This window comes from Syngnathus typhle, linkage group LG17 (genome assembly GCF_033458585.1).
Source record: "Syngnathus typhle isolate RoL2023-S1 ecotype Sweden linkage group LG17, RoL_Styp_1.0, whole genome shotgun sequence".
In the NCBI taxonomy this organism is placed as follows: domain Eukaryota; kingdom Metazoa; phylum Chordata; class Actinopteri; order Syngnathiformes; family Syngnathidae; genus Syngnathus; species Syngnathus typhle.
The window spans coordinates 4,672,769-4,700,043 of NC_083754.1; the positions used below are offsets into that span (position 1 = coordinate 4,672,769).

Here is a 27,275-nt window from a genome sequence, read left to right on the forward strand (position 1 = left end):
TCATTTCAAATATGTTATGAACTCATTTCAAAAACCGACGTGGTGTTAAAAAACCGGATGGAGTTAAAAGCAATGACTACTTAATCCTCAAGGTGGCAGTAAAGGTCGTTATATATTCGTGAACCACCTATAAGCACAGATGAAGAAAAGGTAAGTCGCGGACTTCTCAAGTCTCGACCAAGTTTAGTTAGCTCGAGTTGTTGCCGGTGTCAGACAAATCTCAGCGACAGAATTTTCTTTTTAGAATCCTCAACTTGACTGACGTCATCTTTGGTGTGCCAAGCAACGGGAAGTATTTTGTTTTAATACGATGGCTTGCGAAGGAAATGGTATATCAGGTAAGCTTGACATCGAAAATTCCAGATGAAAAAAAAGTTTACCAACTATTGCTAATGTGTTGTATTCATTCACAGATCAGAGGATCGGGGAAAAAAAGTTTACCAACTATTGCTAATGTGTTTTATTCATTCACAGATCAGAGGATCGGAGAAGCACTGATAAAGGAGTAAGTGCCTCTCTCTTTTTTCATTCATTCCCCCCCCCCCCTCTCCGGCATATTGTACAGTAGTTGGTTTCACGGAAATGATTATTTTCTCACCTAATACGCAAAACAAAACCATCTACCACCACAAAACTATATGTAGAAGAAAAAGCGGAACAAAAATCCGAAAATGAACTAATTTGTGAGGTTTGACAAATGAATGTTATATCTAATGTCAATATTCTCTAATTTAAATGTACCATTTAAATTATGTGTATTGTAGGCTGAATGCTGGTTTTGACAAATGTGAATGTTGGCACATTTTCATTTCACTTTCGTTTTCATTGTCTGGGCCAGCAATTCCCTGAAAGGTCAGGTTTTGTCATGCTTGCTCTCACGCAAAGTTTAGGGTTGACAAGTTTACTTTGTTTTGTATGCTTTTTGCTAGTTGCTAATGGAGGTGTCCAAAATATTTTTTTTCTATCTACAGTAACTCCCAATACTCTTTCAATGTTGTTGTTCAGCAGCAGTTACTTTTTCCATACACAAAAATCCAAAACCTATTAAGATTTCAGTTTACTTGGGTTGTCTTTCGCGAGATGTTCAAATGGGTTTGATAAACGGAAACACTTGAGTGTGGGAAATGCACAAAATGCTCTGCCAGTCTTCAGGAAGTGGGTGGGTACATTTTCTGTATTAAGAGAATGGAAATTTTTTGAGGAAGTTCAGTTCCTTCTCTGTAGAAGCAAGTACTTACTCTGCTTGGGGAGAAGAATCAGTTCCAGTGACTGAAGATGGAGAATGAGGGACTGGAGATCACAGAGAAACCCTCCCTCCATTTTGGACAAACGTTCCCATCCTGAAGACGACACTGCAGCAGCCCTTTTTTCCAAGTAGACTTATTTAGCATCTCTGCCCAAAAAAAAAAAAAAAAAAACGGTTCAGCAGGTAACAATTCTATTTTTCATCTGGCTCCGATTTATAGACCAGTAAATTCCTGTTTGGGATTACCCAAAAGCAGTTTTTGTATTTGTCTATGACGGTTGTAGCATTTAAGTTTTTTGTATTTGCTAATATTGCTGCTGTAATAATGTAAATTTCCACACAACAAAATATATAACTATCTTGTTCATTTTGCCAACCTCAATGGCTGTCAAGTAACAAAGTATAACTATTAGAAAGATCCTAAAAAGTGTTATTGGATCGTTCATTACTCTACATTCTCACCAGGTATAGTCATGTCGTTTATCCAGGGTTATAGAAGAAGAGCTTAAGGATGTGCCCGCAGAAGATATCCCTCCTCTCACTCCACTGGCTGTGGAAATAGAAAATACTCAGGAGAAGAAGCTTGTGACCCAGTTGGGCAAAATTATCCGAATTGTTGGTGACAAGGTGAAACATGACAAGGAGTTGCAGGAGTAAGTTTTCTCTCTTTTTTTAATTCTGATGTATAAATGCCTATGAAACTGAAAAGTATATTTATTTTTTCTTTACATCATAATAGTGCAATTGATGGTTTAACCTATCTGGATGGATCCATGTGGGAAAATTTCAAGAAAGTGGCCAATAAGGTCATTGAACAAGGCATTACTTGGGAGAGCATAGCTGTGCTCTTCTATGTAGCAGGGAAGCTAGCACTCAAGGTTATTATGCATTTATTTTCACACCATCCAAATTTGGCTGTCTCTTGTTGCTGTCCGATTACACTCCTTGCAAAACGATTGTATGCTTGACAATCTATGTGTTCATCAGATGGTGGAGGCTCATCTGCCACAGTCAGTGAGGGAGATCCTGAATTGGACAGTGGATTACTTTCGGACGTACCTACTCGGCTGGATTCGGGAACATGGTGGATGGGTATGCCTGGTTTTCTTTTTTTTTTTTTAGGCAAAAAAATAAAGGGATTTAGGTTTTAAATTTGTTTTTGTTTTTTTAGTCAATGTGCTTTCAGCTTAATATCCCATTAAAAGAAGTGAAAGAAATACAACTGATTCATGAAGCAAATTTGAAGCTTCATTTTCCTGTCATTGCTTTTAATCTAAATATCTACAATTGTCTAGTATCATGAAGGCTAAGTCCGGTGCGCCTTATATATGGACCAAATTCCTAAATCTAAACTGTCCCGAAGCATTGTGTCATGAAATTAATCATAAGTGGCCCGCTGAAGACTATGAATCATAAATCAAAAAGACGATGGATCATTATTTTGTGATTATAAAGTAATTTGTTGCGTCTGAAGTTGAAATGAAAAAGATAAAATGGAGAATGATTTGAGATTTGGATTAAAAATCTGACATGATACATTAATGGTGCGCTTTATAGTCCGGTGCGCCTTATATAAGGACAAAGCTTTAAAATGGGCCATTCATTGAAGGCCTTGTAGTCCGGTGCGCCTTATAGTCCAAAAAATACGGTGCTAATAAATCACGATTCCTCATCATTCTCATGTAATTGCGCTAGCGTTACCCCTATTGCGTCAAAGTTTTTATATGCTACTGTATTCCTAATTACTACAATTTACCACACCGGTTTATCCTGTAATGTCAAAAACCTAGCACATCAATTTTATGCCCACTTTTTTAATATTGTGGAACTAGCACAGAGTTATAGGGAAGTAAGTAGACAATGTGTGAACCACAATTTGATTTAAATTATAACCTCAATGATTTGATTCAATATCATACTGCGTCATGTGTCACATTCATTTTGATGTGGTGTTAAAATAACGATTTATACAATAGTTTTGTTTTTTGTCAACAGATCAACAGTTTCTCTGAGTTGGCAACAACCTCCATGCAGAATGTGGGATTTAACCGTCCACACTATAGCGTGGTCCTCATATTTTGCAGTGGCCTCCTCATAGGAAGTTTGTTTACCTGGAGGGTGAGCAGAGGCTGAAAACCCTGCTATCAATTTGGCACTATTCCCAGAACGTGTGAGTTTTTGTGGTTTTTTTATTTGTATGTAAACATTTCGACACCACTATCAAATACGGTACATGGGTATTTTCATACTTGAATTGATACAGTATTTTATCAATATTTTGAGAATTTTACCCCCCAAAAATTACAGCCATTATTATTTGTTTGATATTGATATATATTTGTCCCCTCCTGTGTACAATTGAAATGACTGATCAATCAGTTCCGTTGTTTGTTAAAAAAATATTGACAACAAATATAAAAAGTACGCTCCACTGTTCGAATGCTGGTCTTTGGTATAATTTTCTGATTAAATCTCAGAGAGAAATAGAAACCAGAGGAATGATAGAATTAGGCGTTTGTTGTCATAATAACAGCGTCCACTAGATGCCAGCAGAGGGAAAGATCCAGATTTTTTTTGCTTCTATTTGCAGCTTGCTTCTATTTATGAATACATACTGTATACATATATTCTGTCATTCATCTTCCAAAATACTTATGACATTCTTTATTCATGTGGTAACATGAAACAAGTTTTCTTTTTTGTATTTTTAAGTTTTTTATTTTGATATTTACTGTTTATTCGCCACCGCTGAGCCTGCTATTAAATTCTTATATTGACTTCGGAGTTTCTGTGATGATTAGTAATAATTGACAAAGAAAGTGTGCAAAGCCAGTCATAAATCCACTCAGAAAGCGATATTTCAAACTTTGTCATTGGTCTCAAAATACTCTGTGTTTTGCCATCATCGATTTTAAGCATTGTGTGTTTTCCTATTCAGGACATCCTATTTGCTTATATCTATGCACAAATATCTTCGTATTTATCGCTTGCTAGTTCGACCTTTGACCATATCTACTAGGCCTCGTTTCCGCGACCCCGGCATTCCAGCCATCCATTTGCAACTTTTACATAAATAAAACATCCGTGACGCATTTGGTAGTTCTGCTGCGTCGTCCTCTGAGAATTGTGTATACATGCTTTACTAGCTCTTATTGGGCTCTATTCAGCAAAAAGTCATTTTTCTCCTGAGTCAGCATGTTAATGGACGTAATTAACTGTGCATGAGTGTGCATGTTTTTGCATACGCAGTACTTACACATGTGTTCAGAAACCCAACCACTGATCCATCCGTACACTTTGTTGAGAGAGAGAGAGAGAAAAAGAGAGAGAGAGATGGGTGTGAAACACTCCATCATATCCCTGCTGCTCTGCTCTAACTGAACCAAGTGTTTTAGTAGATTGAAAGAAAGTGGAGGAAGGGAGTCGTGCCGCAGGAGGGATGGTGGTGGCGTGGGCGGTCAAAAAGGACAGACAAGAGCTTTAGGAGACTCATTTTCATCAAGCACAGCACTTCTCATTCCAAAATAGTTTTTTTTTTTTTTTTTAAACATGGACTCAGCAATCTCTTAATTTGTACGCTACTTCTCAATTTAATCACTATAACAATGTTGAATAGGCAATTTTAATCAGATGTGTGCCTTGTATTTTGGATGATTTAAAATAATGTATTTACTTTTTTCGAGCAGATTCGGTTTTTTGGAGATGTTTTCATTTTATTCTGCTTTGACGTTTGACCTTTAAAAACTGACGCATCATTTTTGCATGCCTTGTCATATGCCAAACTATTCTTATGATAATAGATTGGAATACAAATATCTAAATTTTCATTTTTGGGGGGGGAGATAAGCTTGATTTTGTGAAAACGCAAGACACGCACAGCGGATATACTTTATCATCATCTTTAACCTCATTTGAATTATTTCAATACGTATTTGATTCATAAAATCAGTTTCCCTTTAAGCCTATTCAACCTGATTTCTCTCATACCCACAAGCAGAGAGGCGCCAGGGAAGACTCCTCCTTCACTACCTCTCTCTCTCTCTCGCTCTCTCTCTCTCTCTCTCTCTGTCTCTCTCCTCCTCATCCCCGTGACACCTTGCAAGGATGCACTTACAGGGACTGAATGCACAGCGGGGATCGGTAGTGAATGGGACAAGCTATTAGCAGAATCAGAATAGCACCACCACCACCATCATCACTCGGGCGCACCGACCGAAGCATGCCTGATCGCAGCCATGACTTGCTCGGCGTCAGATAGCGAGAAGATCGTGATCAACTGCGGCGGGATCCGACACGAGACCTACCGGAGCACCCTGAAGACGCTTCCGGGTACGCGCTTGTCCTGGCTGACGGAGCCCGACGCCTACAGCAACTTCGACTACGACCCCAAGTCAGACGAGTTCTTTTTTGATCGCCACCCGGCCACTTTTGCATTTATTCTCAACTACTACCGCACTGGGAAACTTCATTGTCCTAATGATGTTTGCGGGCCGCTCTTCGAGGAAGAACTCGCCTTCTGGGGCATTGATGAGACGGACGTGGAGGCATGCTGCTGGATGAATTATCGGCAGCATCGCGACGCCGAGGAAGCTCTGGACAGTTTCGAGACCCCCGAGCCAGACGTGCCGGAGGATGACCCGGCTCTTACCGGCGGAGCGGATGGTGACCTGAAGCGGTTGTGCATGCAGGAGGACGGCCGCAGGGCGACGTGGTGGGAGGTGTGGCAGCCCAGGATGTGGGCGCTGTTTGAGGACCCCTACTCATCGAAATACGCCCGGGTGAGTGGCCGAACACGCTTAAGCTATTCTCTTTTTTTTTTTTTTTTTTTTTGCTTGCACGTTTATGCGCATGCATCTGTCTCGCCATTGCGCATTGCTGCGGGAAAAGTTTCCTCCAACCCGCATTGGCAAGCAAAATAATGGACAAAGATTGAAAAAAAGTTGACGCAAGAAAAGTTCAAGAGAAACATTGCACCCCTCAAAACATCCGAAAGCCCATGTCTAGCATTTTTACATGCATTTACATTATTAATATTTTCTGTCCCCTTTTAAGACTAATAAACAAATAAGGCACATTGCAATGGTTCACCATCTTGATCTAATGCAAGGTCCCTCAATGGCACTTATGTGTGAGGCATGTTGCCCTGGATCTAGTTTCATATTTCCTCAGTAATAATAAATGCATCTCCGCTTTAGGTTCAGTCCATGCCTGTGCACGAGTCTGTGTCATGATGGATTGACAACACAACACTCAAGGTTGTGCTTACTGATTTAAATTTGTAATACTTTATTGACCGAATGGATGTCTGTCATTTTTGCATTTGGAAATTTGCCATAACTCTTGTACCCACACCGTTCATTTTAAATTAATTTGATTTAAAGGCCTAGCATTCGCCCTTGAAATCAGTGTTTGTAAACTGCATCATCAGGAGAATTATACTGAACTGTAATCTGGCAAACACACGGCATTTTTAAAAAAAGATGATCTTTAAAACACAAAATCCATGGTTGTCTTTTTCTAATGTGCCCCGTGATTCCCTGGCGACCTGTCCAGGGCTCTATTTTGGTAGACTGGCACCACTGGCGGTGCTAGAATTTTTTGCAGGGGGGGGGGGGGGGGGCAAGGATAACTCAGGGGGTCCGTTAAACAAACAAAATTTTACAAATCTTCAGTATTCTTCAAAAAAACGCTAATAAAGATACCAAAACAAAGAAAACATCACCATGTACACAGTTAGATTGTGCTTTGGGCTGAGAATGAAAATGGGGACTGCAGTGTTTACAAATATTGCAGACATTGTAAAACCTCCTTCAGGGCACTGATAAGTAATTTAGAGAGGAGTTTTAAGATGTGTATTTCTTCTTGCATCCACGTATAGGAAAGATATTAAGTTATATTCTTTCTAATCTTGTGGTTACATTAGCTATAGGTTATCAATATGCTAATATTCAATCACACTTAATTATACAAAATGTGTGTGCCATAATGAACATTTTAGACCCTAGTTTTATCATTTTGCCTGCAAGCTTAATTGCCGTGGAATTTCTCAGTTCGCAAAACCCAGATAATCCATTTTATCCCGACTTTGCTGACCGACCGAACCGCTGGTGGTGTGGACCAATCACAAAGCAGCACTGTTTTTCGGGGCGGAATATGCGACTGTGTCAAAAAATAAGAAATGCTGATGCTAGGGGGAAACGGACAAATGGTGGATGAATGTATGGATGCTGCAATTAAAAAAAAAAAAACGCTAACTATTATGAAACGCTATGATGTTAGCATTTGAACGACACTAGCTGCTCCAATGTTTTTGTCACTCTTTTTCTTAATTGGTCAAAACAAAAGTTTTGTAGGCTTGCTCAAGTTGTCGCACTGTATCTTCCATCTTTCCGGAGCAGATCACAGTGGAGCAGTCCCAGATTGATACCCTAGAGAACTCTTTTCACTGATTCACATATCCATCCAGCCTGTTTTAGATGCATCCCCACTGCAACTACTTGATTCAAATAATCAGGATCGTTCTCAGGTTTTTATAAAGCTCGTTGATGAGCTGATCATTTTAATTATTTTTATGATATATTATATTTATTGTTTTATTTAAAGTCAATCAATTTAGTTTAATTTCATTAGACCACATGCAAGATTTCAAGTGTTTTTTTATTTTGGTTTCATTATTATGTCAAGGTCAAGGCAGAATTACAAGTCTTGAGCGGGGGCCTCGGTCAAGCTAGAGCAAATTATGAAAAGTTCTAAATGGCAGTCAGTGTTAGCGCAAAACATATTTCCCATTCAATTAACTTATACAGGTCACATAAATGAAGTAAAAAGTACATCACAAAAAATGGAGATTTATAGAAGGTGTGGAGACTTTTTATCTTCACTGTTAGTTTAATAACCTGTTCTATGGACTAACCCTTCTCTTTTCCATCACTGGAAAATGATGGCGTCTTCACCTTGACATTGCAACTTCTATAAATTACGCATCTAAAATTTCAAATTTTGTATGGCACTTTAGGAACCTTGATCCTATTAATATTTATCATATGCACAAAATTGGACCTCTGCAAACACACGCACAGGTTACATAAGCGAGCGGGGGGAAGGGGGGGTGGGGGTTTTGCGGTATTGTCTTGCGCAAGGACACCACAGCCGCATGTCCGAGGAGTTTTGGAGGTGGATGGTCACTCTGCATCTCCACAGTGGAAGGTGACAATTTTAAACTGTTAGCCACGACTGTTGTGGCATTCCATATGGATTTTTGTAACCCATCTTTCCCCTTAGTGTAGTAAATGTTAGAAATAACTATGGAGGCAGTTCTCTCAATTCTGGCCAAATTCTACCTTATGATTCATGGTCTGGAAATAAGAGGACGGCTAAATGAGTGATGGGGAAACCAAAAAGGGATGACAGTAAAACAAAAAGGAATTGGATAGCAGGTGAAGGGTAGCGTCAACGTAAAAGCAGAGGTGACTTTGAAAGTAGTGCAGTCTACGTTTTGATTGCCAATACAGAAGGAAAAAGATAGCTTGGGAAGATGGAGGGGAGGGTGCCAGTGCAGCAGCATCTGCAGTAACAGCCGCAGCACTTCAGGTCTGGCAGCACCTCACTTGCGCCTGATTAGCTCAATTTATAGCCCAAGGAAATGTTGAAAGAGGATCAGAGAAAATCATCAAGCATGTTAGCACTTGTTCACTCCATTCATGTGCTTTTAATAACCTTCGGTTGATTCCGATGCTTTTTCGAATTTGATTAACCACTTGGGAAATTTCAAGTCATCACCACTGACAGCATTGAGAATTGGTTAGCCGACTGCTTCAGGATTGCAGATTATTGCTACTCAGATCCCCCAAATTCACCCCCATCCCCGTCTCTCATCTACTCTTCACCCATCCATTCTCAGCTACCACCGTTTTCATTGGTGGATTTTATCCAGCTGACTGCTTGTGCTATAGCATAACACTGCAGTGCCTGTAGTAGCTGACTGCGCTGTACTCTGCAGCAGAGCCACACTCTGAGAAAAGGGGGTGATTATGGTTAGGGGGGGTTTGGGGGGATGCGAAGGAACAATGGTAGGGATAAACTGGGGGTCGTTTTCCCACACACCCCAATAATCCCCATTTATTTTTTTGCTGAGCTCGGCTGGTGGGTTACCCGTACCCTCTTATTGATGGGGTTGTTGGTCTTCTTCAGGCGGATGTCACAGCTGAATGGTGTTCCTTTCAAAGTAAAACCTTCATGCGCACGTTGCCCTCTCTCTTTTTCACCTCTGCTTCATACAAAGTGGATGGGATGGTAATAACTTGCTCCTAAGGGAGAACTAGGCATCATTTGCAAAAAGGTCTGAAATGATCAGTGTTTATATAAATAGAGAGATTAGAGTTATTCATATAAAAAAGACATACTCACCAATCCTCTTTTTTTTTTTAAATCGATATTAGGGTCACTTAAATAATACTGACATAAGGAGTACAGCATACATAGTACATATATACAGCAATTTATTTATTAATTGTTTTATTCATTTTTTCATTTGTCCGTCCGCCCATCTATTCATTTATTTGTTTTTTTCTGTCTGCCCATTTATTTATTTATTCGTTTTTTATTTTTTTTTATTTTTATTTTATTTTTTTTAATTCATTCATTCATTCAGGGGTCAACATTTCAAGATCATTTGTTTTGTTTGCATTTGTTGTTATTACAGTTACATATTTAAATTAAATAGTATTTAATGGTCAGCTTTAGATGGACCATTTACACTGACTGTAATCGGGTGGGTGTCTAAATTGACACCCATCCATTTTTAATTTACATCGGGGGGTTATTTACACACTGTGATTATAAAAACTTTGAAAACTGTCATTCTAATCACTGGAAAAACATTTGAGAATGACATTTCTCTAATGGAGAATTTGCATCTGAATGACGACTAAGTCCATTCACGAATGGCAGAACATCAAATCACTTTTGCATGCTGCTCAACATGAGTTTGCTAACACTTCTGTTGTTACACCAGGCTAAAGTAGAATTGGAGTGACACGGTAAAACCAATGAGATTATTTCCTCGTTATAGATAATAATCTCTGTCAAGGATTTGAAGGACTTTGTTTTAGAAAATAGGATGACTTTCTCAAATTCACACCTTTTAATTGCTCATAAACACCAACATTCAATATCTTAATGGTTTGAGTGGACCCCATGAGTGTGTGTTGACTGGTTTGAGCCTCCAAACTATTAAATAAAGCCCCTGGCAGCAATAAATACAAATTATTTTCTTTATTGTGGCCTTGAAGACAACATAGCTTGCTCCTACTCTCCCATCTGTAACAAAAATATCCAAATAAGGATGATGCAAACAAATATAGTCTTGTTCCTCCTTTCTCTTTCTATATTACCGCAGATATTTGCAATGATTCCCCTTTTTTTTTTTTTTTAAACAATTTCTAGCTCCCTATCTGCTGGTTTGTTGCGCCATAGGCAATATATCCACCAGGGTCTCCCTTCCCCCTCTGTGCTTTTCAGGATAATGCTGCGACAGAGCTTTCTTTCTCTCCCTGTCACCAGAGAGAGAGAGAAAGAGAGAGAGACAACTGCACTGTATTTGATGACACGTCAAGAACTCGTATTTAACCTCTGCATGATCTTTAATGCTATCACATCACACAAGGTCCGCAACACAGTCAACATCACACGCCAAAGCAGCCAAACAAGGTTGCGCGGAGAACCTCGTTTTTTTAACCATGTGAAGTGGATTACTGCAGAATGATCTGCTACTGCGCAGTTTGAGTAGGCTAGGGATGTGTAGGTAATTATTCTCATATACATACAAGACATGATTTTCATGCTAGCTGCAGTTTAATGTCTACTTTAAATTTTTAAGAAATAATCTAATATATCACTTGCTAGCTTAGCATTTTAAAATAAGGGCACTTTTATAAAATGACTGGTTGATTGCTTATAATATAAGCAGGGGTGTCGAACTCATTTTTTTCCCGGGCCGCATCGTAGTCATAGCTTCTTTCATGACTGTCAACCCAAATAAATGTATGAGCACCTCATATTAGATACAGTAAAAGGTACAAAACAAACTGACAGATAACTAATTTTAAATCAGACGAGTAAAGAAAAACTGGTCAAATATAAAAAATATATATATATATATATGTTAAAAGTGAAGACAATTTGCAATTCTAGTAATGACGCACGAATTCGATGCACAATTTGTCTTTGCGGGCCGCATAAAATGATGTGGCGGGCCGTATCTGGCCCCCGGGCTTTGAGTTTGACACCTGTGGTTTATAAATTGAGGGCTGAGGCAAAGTAAAAATATTGCAATATATTACATTTTTATCTGTCATGGTACGGTCTCAATACAATATCTGACATTGACACAAAGGTCTAAGTAATCTATGGATGGAGTGTGAATGGATGAATTGACTCAGTGAGAAATTAGCACATCATTGCAGTTAAAGAGTTAAATGTGGGCTAACTCAAGCAGGAGGTCATTCCTGCTCCGCTTACCCAATGACCAATGACTTAATGCAGTCTTGATAAATATTTAAAAACACATTAATAATCAATGTACAAACAATTTGCCATTTGAGATTAGTATAAAGTAGTGCATCCATCTTTTTTTCCCTTTCTTTTTAAAAAAAAAAAATATTTTCTTTAATATTGCCTGGCCACTTGAGTGAGGAAGCAAGATCGATTGCAGCGGAGCAAAGTCGAAGGCTGGCAAACTTGTCTCCTGCTGTTCTTAATATTCTCTTTCCTGCTGTCTTGAGCATGAATTTCATATCTTGCAAGCAGACAGACATGTTTTTGAAGGAAAGGGAAAGGGAAAGGGAAAGGGAAAGGGAAAGGAAAGGAAAGGAAAGGAAAGGAAAGGAAAGGAAAGGAAAGGAAAGGAAAGGAAAGGAAAGGAAAGGAAAGGAAAGGAAAGGAAAGGAAAGGAAAGGAAAAATGAGCCAATTTTTGCCCAAATGTCTCTCTTTGACTTTGCTGAGCACTCTCTGGGACAAGAGGGACAGGAAACCCTTCCAATTTCAAGTCTCATTATTGTGTCACACATTGCATTACCTTTTCTTTTGAAGTTTAAAAGGTGTCGAACGGAAAGCTCAGCGGGAATAAATGACCTACATGATTTTTTTGTTGTGCACCCAGCAATTTGAAATAGTGCTGCTCGTGAAGATGAATTGTGATGATGTAGTATAGATTTATAATGAAAAGACATTGATGCTGTTTTATTTTTCATTACATTGATCTCCTTTCCTTGCACCAGCAACCCGTCACCTTGCTGATTCAGTGCAGTGTACAGCTTTGCTTACGCATGTGTCTCCTGATGGCCAAGCTATAATTACTAGAAGAGCCTTGCTAAATCTTATGCACACTTGAGATTGATTGGTTAAAGTTAGTTGTCATGACTAAAAAAAAAAAAAGAATTTGAAGGAGCATACAGAAAAAATATTTACATGTCTATTGTTGGATGGTAGTATATACTACTACCGTAATGGCCTGAATATAAGGCGACCCTGATTATAAGACGACCCCCTCTTTTTCAAGTTTGAAAAAAGACTATATGAACACAAAATTCAATTTTTATACAGAAAATAATTACAGTACATCTGAAACAAATGATTTTTGCCTCATTCAAACCATGCAAAAAGACTCTATCACGTCTTAATATCTGAACATTTAAATATGTAAACTAAAGTGCAATCACATTTGTAAATGAATGGCTTCTGGGTTTTCCATTTTCTGTTATCTCTTCTTTTCTTTTCTTACTTACCGCTATTTTTTCTTTTTTTTTCTTTGTGCTACGCTATTTATCTTTTTTTTTATTCGTGACAGGGGTTCGCATTGGCCCGCAGAGTTAAGTTCAGCATTCGCTTTAAAGATACCTGGCACCATCTAGCGAATGGGTCTAGACCCCGAATGTAAGACGACCCCCAATTTTTCAGTCAATTTCAACGCAAGAAAACACCGTCTTATATTCGGGCCAATACGGTATATGACCCAATTACAATATGCTTACATTCTAAGGAGAGCAATGGAGTGGAATATGCAGGGAAAAAGCAATTGTAAGCATGTTAAGAGTGGAAGAACATCTCATGCATACATAATAGAACACAATAGAAACAAGCTACATATATACACTGTAGGTTGTGTCTCACTTCATTGCTCCAACTCTATATATCTAGTTTACAGTTTGTTTTAATTTAGATTGGGGGGGTAAACACGATTACAACCATTCAGACAGACTATTTGTTGAAAAGTGCCCTTTACTCAAGTGGAGACACTCTGCATTTATTGTTAGTGCATGAGAGTGTGTGTGCATGAGTGTATGTGTGTGTCCGTGCTGCAGTCTTAGAAAGGACATTCCGGGTGCTGCATCACTGCTACAAAAGAGAAGGTGACATCATTATTAAAAAAAAAACAAACAAAAAAACGGTACTGTCGTTGGACTGCTGTTACATGGATGGATTATGACTGATTTTGTGAGTTTTAGTGAAAGTGTTTTTTTTTCCTTTTTAAAATAACAAAAAAAGCAGCAGCACTTCATAGTTTCTCAAGATGACTTGTTCGTCATCTAAACACGGTCAGAAAATATTCTAAATGACAACGAGAGAGGGACTCGTTGAGTTCATTTTTGATATTGGGAGTGGGAGTAAATAAGTGCTATCACACACTTCCTCACTTTTCTATTACACAAGCTTTATGCCGCTATTTTAGCTATTAATAACTATAAGGCAGCCCTCACATAGACCAACAGTCCCCCCACCCTCCGCCAGTGAAGATGATACAAGGTTCAGTTCACGGAAGCCAATGATATTAATACTAAAGGGAAGCAGCAGAAGCTTCCATTCCGTGCACTTATTACCTTCAAAGTAATGGGTTCACATTTTTTCAACACGTTAACATAAAATTTGTAATTCACAGATATTATTATTATTGTCATTATTATTATTATTATCATTATTATTGTCATTATTATTATTTCCATTATTATTATTTCTATTATTATTATTATTATTACTACCCTAACTGCACATCCATGCTTTTTACAAGGTTGTCTTTTCTTTTAAATTAGCTGCTCTTTTCGGTTGTGGATGTTAGCTAAGAGCTCAAATGTGATGTCACAGCAGAACAATTGAATTTTAGCCACTCGGCCGGTTGGAATGGTCTAATAAGATTTAAACAAAAGCTGCTTTCACACCGCCTTCCCGGCAAATTGGCTCATCGGCGCCGTAAACGCTATAGCTGTCTTGATTTGCCTGACTTTTTGAGAAAGAATTCACCCAAGCGGTGCGTTGGTGTGTCTCAAGGTTGCGTTTACAATGCGATTGTGGCTTAAGGTATTCGGAAAATTAAAAAGCGTCGATGTCTGGGACAGAAACATTTGCTTTGACACAAAAGAGTGTGGCCCATGATTCATTTCTGAAGCTGACAACTTTTTTAAAACGGGGACAAAATTGTTGGTTCCACAAAAAAAAAAGATCACTGGAATAACTTGAACGGTCACTGGAATAATTTGACAAAGAGTACAAATATTAGCTGAAATGTTATATTTAGTGATGTAAGAAAAGAGCAAAGAGATTTAGGTCATGTTATATGACAGGAGCTAAGGAATGCAATGATAAAGAGAAGGACCGGTGAAGAATATAGGGAAGCAAAAAGCAGATTCTCTACTGCGGTATGTGTCGTGTAGCTTTAATAACTGGGAGTACAATAAAAAAAAATTAGGATTAGGATCTTGAGGAATTTCCATTATAACAAAGTCCACACTCAGCACGGCGCTCTTTAAAATCTTTTTAACTTCAGAGCACTAAATTACCACACTCAAATTTAATAGCGTTTAAAATATTATTATTATTATATGTATATATAAATAATACATTGCATATTATAGACACAGACATTTTGATATTCTGCTTACATTTTTTTTAAATAACATTTTAAGAATTCAGAATTCTTACAAACATGTTTGGTGTGCGTCCGTGTGTGTGTGTGTGTGCATGTTTGCATGAGATAGAGAAATTTTGTGTAACCAGGACAGCTCTAGATAGGGATGTTAAATTAGACCATGGTTAATAAGCTGTGGGACTCAATGTGCTCTCTTTGGATTAGACCAAGACTTCATTTGTCTGTCTTCATCGTTGACCTGACACACACTTACAATCCCCTCCCCGTGCACACACACACGCCGTGTGTGTATACATACATGTGTTATGATAACAAAATGGTTCATCAACCAAAGATAAATTGAATGAGAAAGCTTTATTAGCAAGAAAACAAGATTGTGTACAAATGTACCTAGGCCGCTAACATAACACCAGGATTATATTTGTAGATTATGAGTTAATTCTTTTTTTTTTATGGAAATGTGAATGATGTAATTACTGCACAGCAACACAACTCTGCACAAAGGTGGGTTAGTTTTAGTGTTGGTAATTATGCAGATCAGCGCAGGTCAGCGGATCTGAGAGAGGGAAGGCTGCGTCAGTGTGGGAGTGGTCACAGTTTTCTTCAACCATACCCAATGAAAGCGGCTTCTCTCATTCCATTTAAATGCGATAATCTAGTCATGCACTTGAGTCTTAAAATACCGAAGGGCACATCTGAGTTGGGATTTTGAATACAGATTCATTCATCTTTCGAACAGCTTGATTTTATGAGGGATGGTGGGGGCGGCTGTCATAAAATTCCAAACACACAGCATGTCTGTGCAATGTAGATATGGCTTATAAAATACCTACTTCTGCGAGCTATTAAAAATGACCTTCGTCACCTAACATAATGAAAAGTGAATTGAATGGCACAACTCATCCAAAACGTCAATGCAGAAAAATTTAGCATGCACATACATAGTTTTGTGTAGATGTGTTTTATAATTCATGCAGGATCGTTATCCCCGATTATAAAATGTGGCTTGATAGTTGCATATCATGTTTGTAACAACCTAATCCACGTCAAACTCGTTAAAAAAAAAATCAATCAGGGACGGAGCTAAACACAAACACTAGGTGTTGTATATCTATGGTCACTAGCGTTTGCCACAAAGCATATTTTTTAGATAATGTTGACAAAAATGGTTAAATACTCTTTTCGGGGGTTACTACGTTCTATTTTTGGAAGACAAGGTAGCAATTTATCTCAGCCTTTAGGGGAAAAACATCAAATGCACGCAAGGGAAAAAGCATCTTACTGCAGCAGAGAGTAAAATTGGGTTGTAAGGAGAGAAAGAGAGAGAGAAAGCGGAGGAGAGAAAATGAGGAGAAGAGCGAGCAAATGGGGGAATGAATGGTTGGGGGCAGGGGGATGCGGTATCAAAGAGGAATGGAATCACACACACACACACACACGATTAATCCAGAAAAAGCTTCCTGAAAATAAATGGATGATTAGTAAAAATGGAATACTATACTATCCTGCATTTGTTTGATGGTAAATATTGAGTTAATATTGATCAATGATAGACTCTATATTCTTTATCACATTTTTTTTTAGCTCTAGCTATGTTAAATCATTATGCCCTCATGTTTTGTATGAATCATATATATCATATTTGACTTTCTTTATTTTTATCTATCATCTCTATCTGCTGAGTGTGCTGAAATCAATGGATTTGCAGCAGTGAGGCCATTTGCACTTAGATCATTGCTCCACACTCTCCATGGTGTTATAGATACCCCCTAGCGGCAGCTTTCCTGTATAACAGCCTCACATGGTGCAATGGCTCAGAAATGCAAACCGACTCTTGCACAATGACCCCCCCCCCCAAAAAAAAAAAAAAAAATGGAACAGTGTTAAGGCGTAAATGAGTCTTCACAGAGATGATGCTGTCTTGAAATCGTATACTCTAAGATTGTGAAAATGAAGATGGTTTTGAATTGGAAAGCTTTTTTTCTCTCCCTCTGCAGTATGTGGCATTTGGCTCCCTCTTCTTCATTCTCCTCTCCATCTCTACGTTTTGTCTGGAGACCCACGAAGCCTTCTACACCATTTACAACCTGACCGAGAACGTCACTGTTAGCAATGTGACACAGCAGGAGGTACTTGTTTTTTTTAAATTGAGTTAATGTTAATTAATGTGTCCACTGTGAGCTTTTAAATGACATAAAAAATACAAAGGAGGATTCAGGTTTATGCTATCCAAACTTTTAAAGATGAATTTTGAAGCTTTTAATAAGTCAATCCGAACAAAATTATTGGTATCCTTTTTGTTAAAGAAAGAAAAACCCACAATGGTAAAAAAAATAAATAAAGGTTAAGTGAATATTCATGAATAAAAATCAGGTATTGCTTTATCAGGTTCCTCAAGTTATGTGGATTTTACTCCAATAGCATTTAAATTGAGAAAGAATACCAATTATAAATATGAATGTCTACTTTTTGATTGATATGAAATGTTTTGACCGGCATTAATTTCACATCCATATTGCTGTAGTGCAGTAAAATGTGACTTGATGAATTTGTTTATTCAGTGTTATTATTTGTGTTGCTTCCACTCTACAGACAGTGTTTGAAGTGGTGACAGATGGATGGCTGACATATGTTGAGGGTGTCTGCGTCATTTGGTTCACAATTGAGGTGCTGTTTCGCGTTATCTTCTGCCCTGACAAAGCAGAGTTCTTCCGCAGTGCCCTGAACATCATAGACATTGTGGCCATTGTGCCCTTTTACCTGGAGGTAGCGCTTAGCGGCCTTTCCTCCAAAACAGCCAAAGATGTGCTCAGCTTCCTGCGCGTGGTTCGCTTTGTTCGAATTCTGCGCATATTCAAGCTTACTCGCCATTTTGTTGGTTTGCGGGTACTGGGCCACACTCTGAGGGCAAGCACCAATGAGTTCCTGCTGCTCATCATTTTCCTGGCACTTGGGGTCCTCATCTTTGCAACCATGATCTACTATGCTGAACGCGTAGGTGCTGACCCGGAAGATCCGACTGCTGGCGCCCACACAGACTTTAAGAACATTCCCATTGGTTTTTGGTGGGCAGTGGTGACCATGACAACACTGGGCTATGGAGATATGTTTCCCAAGACTTGGTCAGGAATGTTGGTTGGCGCCCTCTGCGCCTTGGCCGGTGTGCTGACCATCGCTATGCCTGTTCCCGTCATTGTCAACAACTTCGGGATGTACTACTCCCTGGCCATGGCGAAGCAAAAGCTCCCCAAGAAGAGGAACAAGCATATACCCCGTGCACCACAGCCAGGAAGTCCCAACTATTGCAAACCAGATGCCCTCGCCATGGCGACCGCCTCGCCGCATAGGCTCATGGGCAATGTTCTAGGGCCTGGCATGGTGGGATCTGGCAGCATGATGGGTGCTGGAGATTGTCCACTGGCACAAGAGGAGATCATTGAAATCAACAGGGCAGGTATGTGATCTGTTGTACACTATTTCATTGGATCAATTTGGAAATACCTCTGTATTTCTTTCCACCCCACAGATTCCAAACAAAATGGTGATGCGGCAGCCAATGCAGCAGCACTAGCAAATGAAGACTGTCCCACTATTGACCAGGTTTTGGGAGATGATCGCAGCCCGGCCATTGGGGGCCACGGTTCAACCACCAGTCGGGAACGCTACCCGCACGATCGGGCCTGCTTCCTATTGAGTGCTGGGGAATTCCAGCGTACAACAGACGGCAACGTTCGAAAAGGTAGGGGCATCAAGTGGCTTTTGGAAAAGCTGGAGGTTCACGGAACTTTTGCCGACGCAGGGTAGCCCACTCGTTTAAGGCGGTTTGGGTTTTTATTGGAGTGCAGGAAGACAGATCAGTGTAAAGATGTATGTTCAAATTCACTAAAGCAAAATAAACACAAGGCCGTTTTTTTCAAATAACTCTTCTATATAGATACCTAAGACATTCATCCTGTTTTTTTTTTTTTTTCTCACCACATAAACCTCCTCAAAGTCATATTTCCAAATGTCTTGTATTCAAAAATTTTCACACATTTTTAATGGTTGATATTTTAAGGGGCATTTGGGCAAAAACAAAAAAATCAATTCATAATCTTGAATCATCACACAATCCGCACATTTTTATGGTTTAGTGAGTGCAGGACAGTTTAGAATTCAGATTTGTATATTTGTGACACTGATCCAACAGTGCTGAATGCTGCTTTAAGGTAATGGGAGGGGTTCAGGGTTTTAATATCCAAGATTGCATGATATTAAAGTGTGCTGTATTTAACTCGTCACATGTTTGTACAAAGTATGTTAGTTGTTTGTCCTTCTGGTTACATGATCCATCTGTTTGTTTTTCAGCCTATTAGTTTCTTGTTTTCTCTGTTAGTTCATCCCTGTATGTGTCGTGTCTTTTCCAGCTGTCTTTCCCTCATCCTGCTCCTCCTCCTCTTCTTCAAACCCTGTCTCCTTTCACTCTGGTATCAACAAATAGTGGGCACCAAAAAAAAAAACCATTGGGATAGTTTTATAAAACATTCTTATTTCATTATTCTAGTTGCAGATTTTGCAATGTAAATGGTTTATTATCAATTGTACTGAGCAGCAAGATTTCATTTAAATGATTGAGCGAGTCTAGATATTATTATTATTATTATTATTATTATTATTATTATTATTATTATTATTATTATTATTATTATTATTATTATTATTATTATTATTATTATTATTATTATTATTATTATTATTATTATTATTACCAGAGTGAAAGTGGCCCATTTGTACTGTTGCACTTGCATTGTTGTGCCAGGCCAGTGAGAGCTGGCGGTTGATTGGTTGGCCTTCTCTGTCTCCTCTGGAACTGAGCCCAGAACAGTTTTTACACCACAGTCCTCCGAGAGCACTGCCTATTTTACGGAGGACTGCAGTCCAGAATTGCATTGGAGACTCTGACTCCATTTTACTGGGAAGCTATTTGATTGATACCAAAATATAAACATTACATTTAGTACTGATTGATGTCACATGGTGGGGTGCTTTGCTGCCCTCAAACGCTGATTTTTGATCACTTGGGTAATTCTGTTAAATAATATTTCAAGTGTTACATAAATCAAGATTTTTTTGGTTGCAAAAAAAAGTACATTTGAGGTTGTTTTTTTTTATGCCCTAAGCTTTTGTTGAAAACAGACACACTGATATTGCTCTCATTATATCCAGGTTGCAGAAAAGAAAAATATATATATTTTTTTTGCAGCCCCAATGTTGCTCCTAACTCAACAACTTCCACTGTATGATTGAAATGTTGCTTTTAAATTCCATCTGACACTACAGTGACCGTTTAATTGACTAAGAGTCCCAACGACTACTCGCAAATGGTTGTAGCCGTTTTACTGAGTGCACATTTCCAACCGTCAATACTAATCTCCATACAAATGCCAACAACAAAACAACATGCTGATAAACAAAGCTTACAAACTAATGAACTGATGTCGGATTTCTCTCAAATATAATTTGTCTGTTACCAAACGATCATTTTCAATTGTGCAGTATATTATAATTTAGGTTCTAGAATATGATAGATATTTAAAAAAAAAAAAACATGAATAAAAATAAGGTGAGAGGGAGTAATGAAATCTAATAGACCCAGAAATATTTTGCCAGATTATGGCATTCATGTAAATTGCATGATAACATCATCAGAAACATGAAAACAATTAATTTAATTAAATCAACAGCTAATTTTAATCATATATGGCTTTATGTACACCTAAATATATTTTTGACAATGATTTAAAAAAAAAAAAAAAAAATCTACCACATCATGTCGATTTTATTAAATTTTTTTGGGATCATGCTAATTTTCCACAAATGTTTCACACATGGAATCGTCAGTGTTAAATTACTTTTTGTTGCAAATACAATCAAACTGCTTTTTTTAAGGGAGGCCCGCTTCTTCTAATGCCAGCTCACATTGCAGAGGTAATATTTTAAGAAAGATTGTTGCGCAGTGTCTCTACATTTCTCCTCCTCAACAACATTAACAAGCAGTAGGCATACACTACATGTGATGAGAAAGCTAATCAGTAAGTGGCTGGAGGTAAAACAAGGAAATGGGATGCTGCATTAGGCACATACTTGCTTTGAGTTTGAAGTCCTCTCTGGCTGCCACCCTGTCTCCATAATTTCTTGTCTATCCCCAACCTCCTTCTGGAGAAACGTTATTGATTTTCTTTATTGGCAAACAGATTTGTCTGAACTGACTCTTTTTTTTTTCTTATTACTGAGTAGTCCAGGCTCTCAGCAACCTTGGCCCCATTTGGATAAAACATAGTTGGGATTTTGGTAATTTGTTTTTCTTTTGTATTGCAAAATAAAAAAATAAAAATAAATGTATGAGCACCTCATATTATATACAATAAAAGATACAAAACAAACTGACAAATAACTCCTTTTCAAATCAGACGAGTAAAAACGGGAGAAATATTTAAAAAAAAGATATTATTAAAAGGGAAGACAATTTGCAATTCTAGTCATGACACACAAATTTGATGCACAATTTGTCTTCGAGGGCCACATAAAATGATGTGGCGGGGCGTATCTGGGCCCCCGGGCCTTAAGTGGACCACTATTTTAACCAAGAAGCAACTCGGGGATCACTGCTTTGGCGGAATATTATTTTATTTTGCACCGAAGGAAGATAGACCTATACAGGCTATTTATTTGCATCTGTATGTCTATTTTGGGAATCTCAGCTACATTTGACTAAAATGTGTCTAGTCTTGTATTTGCCACCGAACAAGCACCTGCTTCCTTGTTCGGATTGAGATCCACACGAACCGGGCAACACCCGATTCTAATGAATCCGAGTAATTCTGCCAATTTTGCAGCATCAATATTGCCGACACCAACCACTGTTATCCCATGTATAATATAAATCAAAATATAGTACTCCTGTATATTGTTAAAATAAATTATAGTAGGTGCATTGCAAAAACAACGCCTGACAATAATTTACTGTTATTTTTCGGAGAAAAAATTGACATATAAAATAAAAGGGAATTTAACACGATATTTAGAAATCAGAATATTCAACCAATTCTCTTTCTAATTCTGTTTGAGCTCAGTTCCAGATGACTTACCCATGCATATAATGCTCGCCACAGTTGTTGTTCTTAAATGAAGCATAGTGTGTTCTCCAGGAGAAATGCACACTAAAAATGGAGGAAAAAAAAAATACTATTGAATTTCCAAAAACATTACAAGATTTGTTGTAAGCAATTGTATTGTCCCTTGGACACAGTTGTGCCCCACACAAAAAAAAAAAAATGTGTTCAAGGGATATCGTGGCAACTGATTTTTTTGTAACCCACGTTTCTGTTTTGTCCTGTGTCTGTCCGTCCATCTGTTTTTGTCCCTCTGTCTACCTGTCTGTCTTCTCCTCTATTTCCTTTCATTTGGGCTGATTTTGATTTTGAACTTATCAAACGCTTGTCCGTAAACAAATGGCTTCAATTTGCTCTTGTGTGCTGCTGTCAATGTATCTAACATCTGTTTACTTTCAAATTGACATTGCAATTCCATAACACACATTGCTTACATTACTACTTTGTCATGAATGCACATTATGGTCGATATATATATATTTTTGTTGTATTTTAACCTGGTTATGTAGCCACAGGTTATGAGAAATCCCGCAGCCTAAATAACATCTCCGGAATGACGGGAGCTCCTTTGCGCCTCACCCCTATCACCAATTCCACTTTTGAGCCTTTCGAGCCACCCGGGCTGAGGCGATGCCACTCCCCCATTCCCTCCATCTTGTAGTACAGTAAAGCTAACAAGGAAATATCACACCACACAAAAAAAAATACAGCACATTTAGTCTTGTGCAAAACAAAGGCACGTATACAATTGTAAAAATAGAAAAAAATGAATTAAAAAATATAGGTAGGTAGATTTGCAAGTGTATTTTCAAATTCTCTAACATACCTGCCTGACTAACAAAGACAGAGGCAAAGTTAGTTTAGGCTAATACTTTAGCTTACTTGTGCTACTTCTTGCCTCTGTCAATTGCACCTGCACCACTTTATGCTGTTTTTCAATTTAACTTGAGGTTAGAGACTTTCAAGCTTGTGCGAACGACACCCAAAAAAAAATTTGCTGGACAACAGCGGGACTGAAATGTCCCATTGTTTTCAATTTATTAGCCTAATGCTAATACAGTTCCTTGTATGGGAAAAAAAACATGGCTCTAATTATTCGGTACCTCACAATAAAGCAGTGGCATAGAAAGAATAGCTATCCAACATTTATGAAATACAGTATTTGTTAATGTTGAGGAATGACCTTAGACGTGAAACAGACCACTTAATACACACACAAACAAAAAAAAAAACACACACTAAACTCTAGCATGTGTTTTTACTTTATAACGGAAAAACAAAAATAGCGTACAAGTAGATCGAAAATAGAAATTGTAGGTAAAAAGCATTTCAGAAAATGTGGCACTTCTGCACCTTCTACGTGATGAGAAATGAAAGTCACTTTATTAAATGCACGCAGCACATCTCTCGTTCTCACTTAGTTTAGGTAAGATGAGTAAAGAGAGTCCGAATAATTGCATTGTGTAACCCGCAATATCAAATAAATAAACATTTTCTTCATTTTGGATAGACCCTGAACCTGGGAATCCGTTGTGAGGAATTTGGAATTATTGAGAAAAAATAATTGAATCTTCTTTCATTTGTATCCTCTTCAGTCGTCGTAGTAATTCCCAGACTCGTTTGGACACTTTTTAGACCTCTTAAAAGTGTTCAATAAACCGAAAATACAAATTACTCATTGTCTTTATTTGACTTTGCTATACAAACAACAGCATAATAATTCTCATGTCAGAAGTCATGCATATTTCTATTTGGATGCAAATCATTGTAGCCTCTTTCTTTTCTATTTGCTGTCATTAATATGTCAATGTTTTGTTCTCAATGCACAAAGCTTAATTTATCGATCCGTTTTTACGTAAATGGGGATTATAATGTTTGCCGGATTGAAGTCTGAAAATCATAATGCCTACAGAAAGGCAGTTGTCTTTATTTTAGCGCGTCACAAGTCATACATTTTGCCAATCACTGAAAACTATGGGATGCCAAGGGGAGCAAAATGGCTGCATCACCCCCAACATGCTCCTCGTGTGGCATCTCAGTAGAAGACTGAGCTGCACTGTTCATAAGTGAATTCGAATTGCTTTGATTTGTAAGTCGGCAATAAAACAGGAAATGTTGAGTTTGTCGTTACATTTTTTTTTTTTGATAATTAATCAAGCAAAAGGAAGATTTTTTTTTAGGGTTTTAGTTTTCCATTAAGTCTTAAAAAAGGAAAGTGGGGGGAAACTTTTGATGAAACAATATGTAAATATTCTCACATAGCAATTTGTCAATATTTATTCTAAGGTGACAAACTCTGCAGCTCAGCCCATATACGAGAATTTCATCTCATCGTCCATCACCACCAACAGCGACACAACTTTGCACTGACTCCAGTGTGATTTGGCTGTCAGTGGCAAGATTTTGAGTTTACACCCTTTTTGGCTTCTCTTTCTTTCCCTGTTGTAACCCTCATGAACTCCCACCCTACCCCATCCTATCTCTTGTCTTGGCAATTCAGTAGGAGGCACTGTTAACGGCTACTGGAGCGACAGCCCATGGTAAAGGAGCAATGGACAAAAGCAACACGCCATGTGGGGAGGAACTTGGGAAAAAAAAGACTGCATTTAACATCCAAATATGCAAAAGTAGCAAAAGGAGACTGCGGGATTTGTGAGGTTGTCATCGGACTCAACCACATGGATTAGTGTTCATGTGTGTGTCTGTGTGTGTGCGCATGCATCTACCTCTGCACGGATGCACAAATTTGTTGAGAAGACAAAGGGATACTGCAAAGTTGTATTCGTTGTTTTGCAGTACGCAACATCTTTTTGTCCGCTGTTTTAGAAGAATCGCTCCTCAACATATCCCGACTGATTAATTAGCTCATCAGCAAATTTCTGTAGAAGCTTGATAATGAGCCTGATCATTTCAATCCAGCGTGAAGCCACCGAACTAAAATGTTGCTCCCCATTTGAGGCTGATGAGTATTTAAAGCTAATAAATATAATGTAAACTATATTATGTGACAAAAATTTATCCTCGCAAAAAAGTTTTTCTGTGAATATTTTATTTCTATTTTTATATCGAGAGTTCTGAACACCCAATTAGAAGCTTGCCAGACAGAGTTACATTTTTACAGGAAAACGACTTATGCTTCATCAAATCTGCTTATTTTCATTCTCGGCAAGATGGAGTGGTAAGGAGATCAATATTGGTCTTAAGTGCTTAAGTCGGGCAAGACATTAGAAAAGCCTTCATGCCCATGATTGATGCACCCCTGATTGTGCACCAATAAGACAAATGTAGAGCAAAGTGTTCATCAGGCAAATTTCTGAACTTTTAAGAGTCAACCTTGCAGTTTCTTTCAGCATAATTTACTGTACGAGATAGGTCCCTGGCTCTTGTTTTTTTTTTTGCATAGCAGCTATAGATTGATTCTCCATTACGCTGCAAAGGAAAACAAAAGTGAAAAATATCTGGCAAGATGGGACTTTCCGATGAAAGGTGCAGAAATATTGCGGCAAGTTCTTCAACGTCTATAGCTTAAGTACTGTGCATGCTAACATTTTGTACCTGCACAAATGCTGACCTGCATTACTATGTCAGTGTGACTGGGCCCTGATTCAGTCAACTCAAGGCAGCTTTAACATGGACTGATTGAAATGGTATTTGGTCATGCAGGGTTTTATGCTCATTGGACTACGTGTGAATATTAGGCAACAGTTTCCATTTTCCAGAGAAATTTATTTATTTATTTATTTATTTATTTATTTATCTTTTTATTCATTTATGTAATTATGTATTTATTTATTTTTGGGGTCCCTGACAAATATGTCATTCACTTTATTTGGCATGGACACTGTGCACACACAGGCACACATCAAAACCAGTTTCCCCAGTTTCTACACTTCAACCTCCCATCACCATTTCTTCACAATGTGTGCCACTTATGTCATGATTCTGTACATAACATGTAAAATGTGCATTGTAGGTAACTGCATGGATTTCCATTGCAAGCAATAAGGATTCTGGTATGAGAATAATGTGAGGGTGTTTGATAAGATTTTAGTCTTGATCTGATTAGATATCGACTACGAGTTGTGTGTGTGAGTGTGAAAGTATGTTTTGGCACATGCATATGCACTAACAAAAGCATGAAAAAAAAATCTCTTTGAATGCAAGAAGAGGCTGGACATGCTGACATTATGCATGCCAAAATGCTATGATGCTACTGGTCAGTAAAGACCAAGTTAAGGTACTGTAATGGGGCTGGGCAGGGGTGGGAAAGTTTATTTTTGCAGGATGGGGTGGGGTTACGTTTCATACGTCTTGTATAGCAAATTTCCTATTGAGCTTGAGAGACTTGTGATAAGAGAAACATTAACATGTTTAGCTTATGATTTTTCCCTTGACTTCTGTGCTTCTCTTTCTTAAAAAAAAAAAAAAAAGCTATTCTGAAAGCCATGCGCTTATCAGATTTATGCAAAGACATGCAGTAAATATGCATGAATGCAATGGGGGGGGGGGATAACTTCAATCCAGCTTCTTCCATGAATGTTAGAATGTCTGCTCTTCTGCATGAAGAACATTAGCCCATCCAAGAGACTGTCCTTCCAAAAAAAAGAAAAGAAAAAAAATCCCAATTTTCTTCTTTGTTTTTATACTTGTATTTACATTATGTAGCAAATTCTTCTGTCACTTTAAACTTCTTTTTCATGCGACGGTCACGGTCAGATGTGACACAGAGACTTTCATCATGTGACTTGACATTGAATTTGACATACTGTTCCTTATTATTTGCACGAGTTAATGGTAGTTCTATTCCTTTTCAAACCACTTTGACAAGGCGTTGGACTATATATAAGAGATGCAACATGAGTTGCAATGTATTAGGTGATGATGAATTTATTATTTCCTTGAGATGTCCACTTTAGCATTCAAAGTACTATGCAAGGTAAGATGGCAGGAACAAAAGT

General features: G+C 38.1%; 2 protein-coding genes across 5 annotated transcripts; both read left to right on the forward strand.

Moving 5' to 3' along the window:
* The first annotated feature begins 141 nt into the window (after positions 1–141).
* Positions 142–4,023, forward strand: LOC133170354 (apoptosis regulator BAX-like). 2 transcript variants are annotated; one of them, XM_061303199.1, is made up of 6 exons: positions 142–338; positions 475–505; positions 1,735–1,899; positions 1,986–2,124; positions 2,234–2,338; positions 3,242–4,023. In XM_061303199.1, exons 1-6 carry the CDS (start codon positions 311–313, stop codon positions 3,377–3,379), a joined length of 606 nt encoding a protein of 201 aa, XP_061159183.1. In that variant the 5' UTR covers positions 142–310; the 3' UTR covers positions 3,380–4,023. The 2 variants fall into 2 exon arrangements, with proteins under 2 accessions (XP_061159183.1, XP_061159182.1); XM_061303198.1 differs by having other exon boundaries at positions 143–338; positions 414–505.
* A 152-nt stretch (positions 4,024–4,175) lies between these two features.
* On the forward strand, positions 4,176–26,776 carry LOC133170353 (potassium voltage-gated channel subfamily C member 1-like). 3 transcript variants are annotated; one of them, XM_061303197.1, is made up of 5 exons: positions 4,176–6,024; positions 17,164–17,295; positions 17,759–18,620; positions 18,693–18,921; positions 22,822–26,776. In XM_061303197.1, the coding sequence occupies exons 1-5, from the start codon at positions 5,482–5,484 to the stop codon at positions 22,976–22,978; spliced, it is 1,923 nt and encodes a 640-aa protein (XP_061159181.1). In that variant the 5' UTR covers positions 4,176–5,481; the 3' UTR covers positions 22,979–26,776. The 3 variants fall into 3 exon arrangements, with proteins under 3 accessions (XP_061159181.1, XP_061159179.1, XP_061159178.1); XM_061303195.1 differs by having other exon boundaries at positions 18,693–18,905; positions 24,818–26,776; XM_061303194.1 differs by lacking the exon at positions 22,822–26,776 and having other exon boundaries at positions 18,693–19,780.
* The last annotated feature ends 499 nt before the right edge of the window (positions 26,777–27,275 follow it).